The 13,315-nt window shown below is 40.5% G+C and overlaps 1 protein-coding gene across 1 annotated transcript in view; it reads right to left on the bottom strand.

Moving 5' to 3' along the window:
• Positions 1-12,610, bottom strand: part of LOC134674388 (oxysterol-binding protein 1) — a 31,517-nt gene extending 18,907 nt beyond the window's left edge. Inside the window, exons 1-5 of the mRNA XM_063532458.1 lie at positions 12,364-12,610; positions 7,975-8,163; positions 6,519-6,623; positions 4,708-4,864; positions 3,813-3,969 (exon numbers count right to left, since the gene is read on the bottom strand). Coding sequence (XP_063388528.1) covers positions 3,813-3,969; positions 4,708-4,864; positions 6,519-6,623; positions 7,975-8,163; positions 12,364-12,509 — 754 coding nt within the window. The 5' untranslated portion in view covers positions 12,510-12,610. The remainder of the gene's footprint in view (positions 1-3,812; positions 3,970-4,707; positions 4,865-6,518; positions 6,624-7,974; positions 8,164-12,363) is intronic.
• Between the last annotated feature and the right edge of the window lie 705 nt (positions 12,611-13,315).

Below are 13,315 nucleotides of genomic sequence, written 5' to 3'. Positions count from 1 at the left end.
GCGGGAAGAAAACGGCTAAAAGCCGACTATCGACTTACAAAAAGTCGCGGAACGTGTTTCCGCTATTCGCGGGTATTGATGTTGTATTTAATATTAAATAATTACCTATTTAATAAGCCCCCTAAGTAACTTGTCTCCGGTACATAATCGGTAAGTATATTCATTCAAAATATATTAATTTTCATAAATATGCAGGTCATTCATGATCTTTAAAATAACTGACAAATAGTCTTGATACTTGCCATTTTATGCATATTTATATGTAATTTCTTTTTCAGGATTGTGTAAAAGTACCTACGGTATCTCGAATAAAAGACCGCTAAGTAGGTGATATGCAAGAATTCGTAATCTACGTGCCGGATTCAAGCACATCCAGTTCAGATGAAGATAGTTCTATGAGTGTCCCTGGTTGTTTCGAAGCTAGCTCAAACATAAGTGACATTGAATATTTTAATTCAGACTTCGATTACAAAGAATGAAACATTTTCTAATAAAATATTTCTTTACTTGTAAGTTCGTTTACAAGGTTCTGAATAAAACTTTTTCTAATAAAATATTTCTTTATTTGTAGGTTCTGTTAGTTACGAAATTATATTTCATATTTAGCAGTGACTTTTCGGCGACGATCGTGAGATGAGAGAACCGGACATATCCCAATAAGGCCTACCTACTTATGCACTATTTTTATTCATATTCATATTTATTATTAATAATGTACACATACACATACATTACAAGTCAAGTTTACAATGGGTGAAATTATCCCAGATAAAATTACAGTTCTATTGCCCAATTTCTACCCGATCTACCCGGTTTTAATAACTGTTGGACTGCACAGATTAGGCAGTACATATATGAGACTCTATCTTGTTTGGTACTAAAATTACAGTTCTATTGGGCAGATTCTTAACTAGTTTTAGCAGTTTTGTCAATCGCAGTCACTTTTTAGTATCTGAGATATAAAAACAAGTGTGTTTTAAAAAGAAAACTAGTGCCTGCGCTAAATCAGAGGATTGAGTTGACGAGCCGACACCACCACCAGGCTCCGTTTAGTAAACCGTGGTAAAAAAACCGGAACAAAAGGGATTCAAGTATCATGACCTTTAGTGTCGTACTATAATCACGTGACCAGTGTTGTCAGCATAGCAAAATCCATAAAATAGCACTGGCGCGCCCTCAAATCCCACGACTCTTCTCTTTCCGCACAGACTCTATATACTGTGCCTTAAACTGTTTTTTGACCATTTTTCACAGACAATAAAATATGACATTGAGGCACTGGTCCCACCGCGAGCTAGTAAGCTATGAGCTATCGGCTATAAACACGAACAAAAGATAAGCACTCCCGTGTAAATAAAAGAGACACGGCGACATTTATAGCTCACCGCTGGGCGAGTAACTATAAATATCGCCGTGTCTCTTCTAGCTCGCGGTGGGACCAGTGCCTGATGCATCAAGACGGTTTGTTAACAAGGGCCTACCGGTAAAAGCGAAAATCGAAATTTAGATGGTATCTGCCTCTTTATCGCTCGAATATGCGAGAGTGATAGAGAGGCAGAAATCGAACTTTCGATTGTCGTGTTTCACGGTAGGCCATGTGATTGACGTAGTGACACTAGTGACGCATGATGTTCTGCGATTTCGTCGCTTTGCAACAGGTAGCTACAAGTACATCCGTTCCACACCAATTTTGGTGGCTAGCCATAAGCCGCGCGTGGCGCTGTCGCCTCCTAGCGGCCATATCTGTCCTGTTCGTAACAGACTCGTTTTGTTAAGGCCCCTATACACAATGGGACAGCGCCGGCCAGTCCAAGGGACGCAGCCATGCGGTAGAATGAGATAGCAATATCACTTGCTCCCTCTAACGCATAAATGGGGCCCCCAGACTGGCCCACGCTGGCCCATGGTGTACAGGGGCTTTAAGCGGCAAGCGGGGGGCTCGTGGCTCGTCTCGTGTTTGCCTCGAGTCCGTAAGCTCGTCGAGCTAATGATGACACTCTCGATCTGATGAAATTCGACCAATTAAGGCCTGTGCACACCGGCTGCGCGTGCGTGACGTGCACGTGCGCGTGCGGCGTTGTAGTATACAGATCCTTATGAGAGATGGCACACCGCTTGCGTGACGTGTGCGTGTGCGGCTCCAACATTTTAGCGCACGCACACGCGCACGTCACGCACACGCAAGACGGTGTGGCTCGGCCTTTATAGTATCGCATTGCGTATGTTTTGTCCCTCACGGAGATACCACTTCTATAGGATCCTACCTTCTATGACTCTAGATCAGTGCTCAAATCTGAAATTTAAGATTTTGAACTGCATGTGAAAAGTATGTTGAACGTATATTTAGCCTACAATAAACCATTACTTAATGTGCGTGTAAGAACGACCTTATTTTTTATTCATAATGATAAGATAGATAAACTGTTCGTTTGTTTACTAGAAAAACCGGGCAAGTGCGAGTCGGACTCGCGCACGAAGGGTTCCGTACTATAATGCAAAGAAAAAAAAACGGTCACCCATCCAAGTACTGACCCCGCCCGACGTTGCTTAACTTCGGTCAAAAATCACGTTTGTTGTATAGGAGCCCCACTTAAATCTTTATTTTATTCTGTTTTTAGTATTTGTTGTAATAGCGGCAACAGAAATACATCATCTGTGAAAATTTCAACTGTCTATCACGGTTCGTGAGATACAGCCTGGTGACGGACAGACGGACGGAGGGACGGACGGTCGGACGGACAGGAGAGTCTTAGTAATAGGGTCCCGTTTTACCCTTTGGGTACGGAACCCTAATATCCTACCAAGCATAACAAAGAGTAGGTTATTTTGGAAACAGTTAAGGCCTGTGTACACCGGGTGCGTGTGCGTAGACATGCACGTTGTAATATATAGTTCCTTATGAGAGACGACACTCTGGTTGCGTGATGTGTGCGTGCGTGGTTCCAACATTTTTACGCACGCGCACGTCCACGTCTACGCAAACGCAGCCGGTGTGGCCTGGCCTTTAGAAATTCGAATTTACTACGAAGAAATATGGTACCTTATGGTCATTATGCTTGGTAAGCCAGACTAGCCAGGCGTTTAGACATGAAACATTTCTACTACTATCACTAAGTTGTAGATGTAGTGTCACGCACGAAGGTGATTTGTTTTTCCATCGGCCAAACGACCGAACGAGATGCACTTATGGAAATTTCAGTAGGAGTAACAGAGAAAGCGGTATTATTGCTTGTCCTTGTCACAGTCTCACTTTTTGTTTGTTCCCCATCAAAAATTTAGTATGGTTCATGGTGGGCAGCAAATAACCCGACCGAATTACGTAGATTGTTTTTTGTATGTTGTCAGGAATGTTGAAACGTGTTTTTAATATTGTCGCTTTGCGTGTTTTGCGGAGGCACGCGTATAGCTCATCTATGTAATACTAGGTCTATGGTTTTTCCCCTTACCTGCAAGCATACCTGTGCTGCTGTGGTGAGAGACGGCCTCCTCTAAGTTGTTGTGTTATCTGGCAAGTTGCTCTACCGCCTCATTTTCTGATCTCGCTCGTTTTATCTAACACTCTACCCGGAAAGTTACTCTACTTCTTACCTGCGCGGTGACTGACTTCAAAGTTGTCGTGCTGTCTGGCAAGTTACTCTACCTCCTTTTGCATGTATCCACTGGTAAGGGCCACTTGCACCATCCCACTAACCCGGAGTTAGGCGGTTAAAGCGTTAACCCAGTGTCAAATTGTACTAGTAACCATGGTATCCGGGTTTAACCGGTTAACCCCGGGCTAGTGAAATGGTGCAAGTGGCGCTAATAGAACTAACCTGTGCGATGAGAGACGGCCTTCTCCAAGTTGTCGTGCTGTCTAGCAAGTTGCTCTACCGCCTCTTGGAGCCGCATCTTCTGATCTCGCTCGTGTTGTAGAGCGCGCGACATTCGCGCGCTTGAAGCCGCCGCTGCGCTCATGAATTCTGAACATGCCTGCACAAATATTAATGGCGTTATTCATAAACGCGTTACTGGCCCGAATTAGTGAATCTTTTGTTTTTATCTGTCATTTTGATTTATGTATTTGTTCAAAAGGGATAAAACATCATTTAACTGAATCAAGCCCGTAGAAGCGGGACGTTCAAAAGGGGTTAAGATGAGGTTCTTCACAAAAATGGTACCTACAGTGTCCCACCTCAAATGACGTGAGGTACCTTAATCCTTTTCCTTCCTAATTACTTGTATATTTTGCAGATTATGAGTACTCACGTTCATCATGGCGTTGCAGGATATCCGGAAGAGCGTGGCTCGCTCGGACACCTGTTTGGTGGTGTCTGAAGGTGGTATCTCCAGGTCCACTAGAGACCGCTGCAGGGCTGCACCGTGCCGCGCCACCAGCTCCGAGCACATTATGAGTACTCACGTTCATCATGGCGTTGCAGGATATCCGGAAGAGTGTGGCCCGCTCGGACACCTGTTTGGTGGTGTCTGAAGGTGGGATCTCCAGGTCCACTAGAGACCGCTGCAGGGCTGCACCGTGCCGCGCCACCAGCTCCGAGCACATTATGAGTACTCACGTTCATCATGGCGTTGCAGGATATCCGGAAGAGTGTGGCCCGCTCGGACACCTACTTGGTGGTGTCTGAAGGTGGTATCTCCAGGTCCACTAGAGACCGCTGCAGGGCTGCACCGTGCCGCGCCACCAGCTCCGAGCACATTATAAGTACTCACGTTCATCATGGCGTTGCAGGATATCCGGAAGAGCGTGGCTCGCTCGGACACCTGCTTGGTGGTGTCTGAAGGTGGGATCTCCAGGTCCACTAGAGACCGCTGGAGGGCTGCACCGTGCCGCGCCACCAGCTCCGAGCATGTGCGGAGATCGTGGAATCTAGAACAAAGATGGTTGACATTCTATATCAATAATATTAAGCTTTTGAACGCCAAACGGCGTATCCATTTGCCGTGCCACTGACGCCACAGGTGTAAAACCAGGGGTGCGAAACTCCTGACTTCGGCCAAACTCGGCTCCGCAGTCAGCATTGCTCCGAGCAAATATTAGGGTTGACACTACTTGACGTCCCTTTGCGAGCACGACCACAGATAAGAAAATGGCTTGAATTTTGACAATCCTAAATAGGCGAAAGGGACAGTGCCATTTATTAGAAAGGGACAGCATGATTCGATCCTGAACCGCTGTCAAACTTCGGTTTTGTAGGAAGTTTTCTTTCTGTATGGCAGTACTATTATTTATTCTGTGGTAAAATTTAGTTTTGTGAATAAATAATGCTAAACTAAAAGTGAGGTATTTTTCAGCGATTTTCACCAAAAAAGCGGCCAAGTGAAGGGTTCCGTAGCAGCAAGTAACATAATAAAATTTGCAGTTTACGATTTATGACGCAATAAAAAAAACTACTTACTAGATCTTGTCCAAACCAATTTTCTGTAGAAGTTTACATGGTACGAGGGTCGCACTGAAATATTCGGGAATGGGACACTTAGAAATAACATAATAGAAAGAGGCATATAATTTATAAAAATGTAACTCTTTATAAAACTTTTAAGGTATATTTCATTTGGTTGTCATTTGTATTTAAGAATTACTGGCAATTTGAAAATTGTATGTCGAACATTATTTGAATTTTTGGCAAAGTGATTTTTCCGATCAAATTTTTAAACGGTTTTCAATATGCCCTCAGCGAACAAATAAAAGTTACAATGGGCTTCTGTTATTTTTTTATGAACTAGAGTTCATCGTACGCTCGTTTGCGGTTAAAATTAAATATGAAAGTCACTTTCATTTTATCCCATAGATGATCTTAAAGAAGCATGTCATTCCAAAGCGACGTCAAAAATTAAAATCGCATTTGTGCTGTTAATTAAAAAGACTGCCAAAAAAGTTGCATATCGGCAGATTTCGACATTCCTAAATATTCATATGACAACAGTAAAAAAATATTATATATATATATATATGTAAAAAAAACTTCAATTCCGTTGGCTACTCCACGAATTTCATACAAAACCACTAAGGCTCCAAAATCGCCATACAAAAAGGACTTTGGGATTATGAGCCGTGTGCATTACAGAATGATTACTTTCAAAAGAAAATTTATATGCGTGGTCAGTTTGAGATTAAGTATGCATTAAAATAAAGATTGACTGTCTAGATGCGACAGTATTCTCTATTCCCGACATTTTCAGTGCAACCCTCGTAATGTACATCATATATTTTTTTTAGTTTTATCATTCTCTTATTTTAGAAGTTATGGGGGGGGGGGACACATTTTACCACTTTGGAAGTGTCTCTCGCGCAAACTATTCAGTTTGGAAAAAAATGATAGTAGAAACCTCAATATCATTTTCGACGACCTATCCATAGATACCCCACACGTATGGGTTTGATGAAAAAAAAAATTTTGAGTTTCAGTTCTAAGTATGGGGAAATTTATAGTTTTTTTTTCTATTTTCCGATAAATCGGGGGTGCTGAATACACTTTTGTGCTTTTCAAATTAAAACCAGTCTAATAAAGAAGGCAACAGACCTGGCAGCTAGTTCGCGCGCGATGCCACCCGCGTCTTCGCTCTCGCCTTCAGCGCAGACCGCCGCCCCGCCGTCCGACTCGTCATCGTCTGACTCTTGTGCTCTTCTAGAAAAAAAAAAGGTTAGCTATTGGTTGCCCACAGATGTTTGATTTGTATTACTCATGTCTTTATTGTTAGGTAAGAAAGGTAAATTCATACGGCGCGACTCGGGAAACGAATTAGAGATTCACTAGATATGAAATAGTAAAGATATCATAGACAGAGAGACTCATACTATCTTTTTCTTAGTCTAGTACTAGCACCTAAAAGAAAAGGATGAGTATAGTTTTCCTGGCTCTTACGACTGACAAATTGGTTTGACCAACTATATGTGACGTTCCACGGGAAAGGTACCTTATGGCGGCTGGCGCTTACGCTCTTATTAACGCCGCTCCAATATTCAGCCGGGGCAATGGTACCTTTTGCCGTGGAACGTCCGATAGTCACTGTCACTAATACTTCCTTGTAATATAATTGAACGTATCCACTAATAATTACAAGAACAAGTTAGGGAGAGATGGTTTGAGTGAGGCGGTCTCACTCACATGGCCTTGGCTTTAGCCAGCTCCAGCGCGGTGACCCAGCTCTGCCGCTCCACCTCGTCGTGCGCCCTGATGTGGAAGGTCTGCGTGCCGCCGTTGCTGGTCACGAATGTGCAAGTTAGAGTGAGATGGTTTGAGTCAGGCTGTCTCACTCACATGGCCTTGGCTTTAGCCAGCTCCAGCGCGGTGACCCAGCTCTGCCGCTCCACCTCGTCGTGCGCCCTGATGTGGAAGGTCTGCGTGCCGCCGTTGCTGGTCACGAATGTGCAAGTTAGAGAGAGATGGTTTGAGTCAGGCTGTCTCACTCACATGGCCTTGGCTTTAGCCAGCTCCAGCGCGGTGACCCAGCTCTGCCGCTCCACCTCGTCGTGCGCCCTGATGTGGAAGGTCTGCGTGCCGCCATTGCTGATCACGAATGTGCAAGAGTCCGCCGTGTGGATCAGAGCGCCGAGCAGAGAGATAGTGCCTCGGCAATAGTCAGAGCGAGGGAGATAGTGTCAGGCTGTCTCACTCACATGGCCTTGGCTTTAGCCAGCTCCAGCGCGGTGACCCAGCTCTGCCGCTCCACCTCGTCGTGCGCCCTGATGTGGAAGGTCTGCGTGCCGCCATTGCTGATCACGAATGTGCAAGAGTCCGCCGTGTGGATCAGAGCGCCGAGCAGAGAGATAGTGCCTCGGCAATAGTCAGAGCGAGGGAGATAGTGTCAGGCTGTCTCACTCACATGGCCTTGGCTTTAACCAGCTCCAGCGCGGTGACCCAGCTCTGCCGCTCCACCTCGTCGTGCGCCCTGATGTGGAAGGTCTGCGTGCCGCCGTTGCTGGTCACGAATGTGCAAGTTAGAGTGAGATGGTTTGAGTCAGGCTGTCTCACTCACATGGCCTTGGCTTTAGCCAGCTCCAGCGCGGTGACCCAGCTTTGCCGCTCCACCTCGTCATGCGCCCTGATGTGGAAGGTCTGCGTGCCGCCATTGCTGATCACGAATGTGCAAGAGTCCGCCGTGTGGATCAGGGCTCCGAGGAGAGAGATGGTGCCTCGGCATGTATGCGCCATCTCTGCTTGATTTCTGGAACGATTGGAAAACATTATTTAGTTAATTTTAAACTGAAAATTGATACGGGGGTCATTGGAATGTCAAACAATGACAACTAGAGTTACCGTATAATGTAAGGGGCCGTACAGCCATCTACATCAGCTGTCAAATACGCAGATTTATCTCTTAGACTTTACTCATTTTTTACAATTAATGAGTCTTTGTTCTACACTTTTACAAGGACAAAGTGTGTACATAGCACCGTAACGTTCGTAAGACGTATGTTTAAATATTTAAATGAATAGGATAGGACAGTGATCAGATTAACATATTAAAAATACATAGTAAATATTATGAAGAAGATTCTTAAAAATGTGATTATAACTTTATTTAAATTCAAGGCAATTCAAGGTCAACCAGTATGGAATCCTAATTGAGAAATATATTTATGGGCTAAATTTTATATTAAAGGAAAAAATTGAAAAATTATGCTTCCGGCAGGACTTGAACCCGCAACCTCCGCAAGTTTTATATTTATGGGCTTCCCCGTGAGGCTTAAAGAAGAGATCAGTTGAGTCAGCTGATATAAACACAGCATGAGGGAATCCCCACATGACATTGCTCATTAAACTGTAATCCCTATTCCAAACAAATTAAAAATAGTAGCAAAACTACATTTCTCTACCTACCTGTCTGATTGTATAATCAGACATTGCAAGTGTAGGTTTGTGTAGGTGACAACTAGGGCGTGAATATCTGTATTCCGAATTCCCGAAATGCCGCCATATCGGACCGACTTCATTTAAATTTCGCGCCTTTTTCTACTGACAAATTGGGTATTGAGTTTTTGTTGAGAGTTGAGGATACCTAATAATAATTCAAGGAAATTTGTTCCGTGATAGAAATAGCCAGTGAAACAAGTTTGTCAGTAGAAAAAGGCGCGAAAACAAATTTTCTACGTAACGATAACTCTTCGCTCCTACATTTTTTTAAATTTGCCACTCCTGTTTACTGACGGAAATGTCTTGGAATGCTTGGAATAAAGTTAATTAAATTTAACTTTAATTTGTCGTCAATACCGCTACCACAAATCATGGTGTCCTTGGAAGTAACTTTTTCTGATTGTCTAAAAGATATCGCTTTTTAGCGATGAAATCGCCTGTTGCCTGCCCCGAGACTCGAACGGGAGCAGGGACACAAATTGTAACCGATAACTATGAAAATAAACCAATTCTGATTCTCTTTTTTTTATAATAAATAATTTTTAATAACTTTAGTGTCCCATTGCCTTCTATCTTTAATCAATTGTTTTTATTTATATCTTTATCTATATCTTTTACTCAGGTGTGCCAATCAAAAGTATTCTATATCTCTCTATATTTTTAATAAATTTAAATTTATCTACACCATTCATTATGTGTGTACCTAATAATTAGCATGGAACTGGTTACAGCTGATAAGATTCTCGGCAGTGCTAACCAAGCCGCGGCAGACATTATCGCAATTAGCATATCCTTAACTAGAACATGTTTGTGTGTTTTAAGCAATACATAACATCGTCTGACATTGTATTTTCCTTATAAAAGTTAATATTATATGTATCTTCAGAAACACTATCAAATTGCATATCATAATATTCATATTAAATTAACCCAAACACTGCCTATCTAATCTACCAAACATAATTATATCCAAGATACAAGTAGGTATTAGTATTGTTATAGACAAGTTTTATAACTAGACAATTACTTAAGACGAAACAGGAGCTGAGTTTTTAATATTTTAGGTAAATATACCCGTCTCGCTAACGGAAGCGGCATCTAAAAGTAGTGCGATAAGGACAAGGCGAAAAATCCTGCGTAAAAATCTCAAAAATCGAGGTTTCGTACTCCTCTGTTTCCTCCTCCAAAACTTAACCAATCGTAACCAAATTTGGAAATCTAAATGATTATGAAATTATCTGTGTCGGACAGTTTTGCTTTTTTGGCTAATTGATATCAGTTTTGAATGCCACGCCTCTCAATGCGGCATAGTCTATTAGGCCATTTTGGCCATTTTTGAAGGGCTCTAGCGCCTTAAAAAACAAAAATATCAAAAAAAGCGAAACGGGCCGACACAGATATTGACAATATTAATCTGTATTGAAAAAAATCATTGCTCTAGCTTCAAAAACCACGGAGGAAAACGAGGAGTACGTTTGTATGGAGAAATGACCACTCCTGTTGGCTCTTATGACTCTTTGTTTAGAAGAATTTTTGTTTTACTTGAAACAGATGTTAAATTATTTCATTAATTAAGGTGTATTTAATTCAGGTAACTCCAAATACTTCAGATTCTTGAGTAAATTCAGAAATTCACTCAATATTATGAGACTGCAGGAGGAATCAACTGGAAACCCCTTATCAAAAAAATTGTAAATCTGTTAACATTTTAATGATTATAAAATGAAAAAATATATCTTTATACAGATACACACATGTAATAAAAAACCATATGGGGCATTATCTATGAAAAGGGACCTTATTGTCGATTGCGCCATTATAAATGATGCTCCGATATAAATACAATGCCGCGCGACGCTGTGCGGCGTAAGCGCCATCGACAATAAGGTCCCTTTTCATAGATAATGCCCCATATAAACTTTGTTAAAGAGGTACACATAGCATAACTATCTTTGATCATGTTTTTATCAAGTATCTGTGGCCGTGTGTATTAGGCCCTGACACAAGGTCACAACCTTTAAATGTTTATAATGAATTCTCTGTGTCATTATCACAAAAAAACTATGTAAGTATGTGCCATTCTCAACCAAAAGGGTACTTATTGTCCGTTGTCAATGAAGCGCTATATTTACATGTACAGTTTTATTGACAATCAATTTAAAATCAACCTTATCGACAACCAACGATATGGTACCGTTTGGTTGAAATGTCGCATATGTATGTGTAAATGGACTTTACTCAATGCCGCAGCATAATTAAGAGTTGATAGTATGTATGTATCTTACATAATTGCTGTTGAGAGATAATGGTTGTGACTCATCTTGTTTGATCTTAGTGTTAGCTTGCTGGCTGGGTCCAAGCAAATGATAATGCTATGACCAAATTATTTTGCACTGGCACACTATATTTATTTATTTATTTTTAAATCTTGATCTCATTGTTAATTGTCAAAACATTGTGTCAATTATTTACCCATATGTATAATGATAATGATTAATTTTAATGTAGGTACTTACTAACATGTAGCTGTAATGATACTAATGATATGATACTAACAATATTGTATGGAATTTTTTTATATTCTGAAATAAAGATATTTTTTTTTTATAAATATATTATACATTTTGTATAGAAATGTGGGAGGAGGCCTGAAATAAATTAAATAATGTTACCTAAATATAGGACTGTAAATGTAGAAACCTAAACAAACCAAAACAAAAGGTTAAGGTGTGGGAGATATAGGTCAGGTTAACTCACCTAAATATTAACCTTTTGAACACCATAGACGGCAACTGACGTCAACGCAAAATGGGCATTTGACGTCGATCGTTTTTTAATGAAAATCTACTGAAACACACCCCACTTTTAGGTTGGCATTGTTTATTCACAAAACTAAATTTTACCTCATGGCGTCAGTGGTACGGCAAATGGATGCGCCATTTGGCGTTCAAAAGGTTAAACAAATACCAAAGTACTGTTTACAAAATCAAGTCTTTTATACTTTTCATTGTTATTTTGCTCTATTTTAGAGTTCCAAAGTCAACTAGGAATCCTTTTCAATTTCAAATAATTTACATAGTTAATAAAATTACAATCTCCGTAACAATCTCATTGCCAATTGCAAGTACAAATAAATTTATAGATCATAATAAATGCTCATTAACATGCCAAGAAACTGAGTAATGGGCAGTGAAGGATGCCCATGCATAGCCTATCAATTACTGATAACAAGTGCCTAATCACAGCAGTTGCCCATACTGCCGCATAATCGGGCTACGGATGCTGCGACCTAATATAGAAAACTTCACAACTGTCAACATTTAGCTATGTTTTATCTAAATATAGGAAAAAACATTGGAATGTCATTAGAGTGAAAATGATAAGCAAAAACTATGAACCAAATACTTACTATGTATCTGAATTATACCGATTATAAAACATATTACAAGCTAACACTTAGATTTCTTATTATAGGAAGAGGAATAACAATAGAGTAATTTGTAGCGTTTACCTGTAGTAAGATAACAATCCATTCGATAACACGAACCATCTTCGCTGATAACCTTTTAAGTAATTTGTCCACTTGAACAACCACCCCTTCTTTTCAGGGTCGCCGCCGGGAGTCGGCTGACCCTTGGGCACAATCGCTTCAGACATTTCCTTATTATATTATGACGATGATGAAAACATAATACAACAAAAAATATTCACCACCTAGGCCACGTCCACCATAATCAGTAGACTGGTGACATTATGAACGTACAACACAAAATGTCAATATCATTTGCAAGTTATTTACTAATGTCTTGTCACTGAGTCCGAAGAAATATTTAGGAAAATGCATAAATAATTAACTTTACAACTAAAATAAATAAAATTGCATTTTGAAATATGTGTTAATTATTTTTTATTGTTGTCATTTTTAAGATAAATAGATATTATGCATTAGTATTCGAACGCTTCTCGAGATCTTTACAAAGATGCGTTCATTTTAATATTATTTTTTATATTTAATTTGAATGCATTAATGCTACCAGCCTTTTTTTTGTATTTACCCAGATTTCGATGTCGATATCACGTCGACATGATGCCGACGAATGAGATCAAAATGAGATTAGAGTTTGTGAAGTTTGTCTAAGCCAATTTTGCACCGACTTGAATAGACCATAGGAGTCAATAGTCAATATAGACGTCATATTTCCATAATATTTTGTCAATAATCATGACATTGCCGCACTTAATCATTGCAAAGGCCATGCAGAGGTAGCTTGCTCCGACTTTATTTATAAACGCTGGTTTAAAATTAATCTTCAATTAATTTAATATAAATAGAATGTCAGGATTTGGAGTAGGTGACATTTTATTAATCCCACCTGATAGGAACAGGTACTCTGAATGAAACTTGATATAAAACCGATTGATCTACAAGGACTATAAAATACGTAGTCTGCAACGGCACAAAA

Source organism: Cydia fagiglandana, chromosome 20, assembly GCF_963556715.1.
Source record: "Cydia fagiglandana chromosome 20, ilCydFagi1.1, whole genome shotgun sequence".
Classification (NCBI taxonomy): Eukaryota; Metazoa; Arthropoda; class Insecta; order Lepidoptera; family Tortricidae; genus Cydia; species Cydia fagiglandana.
This window is presented reverse-complemented; position numbering and strand designations above follow the sequence as displayed.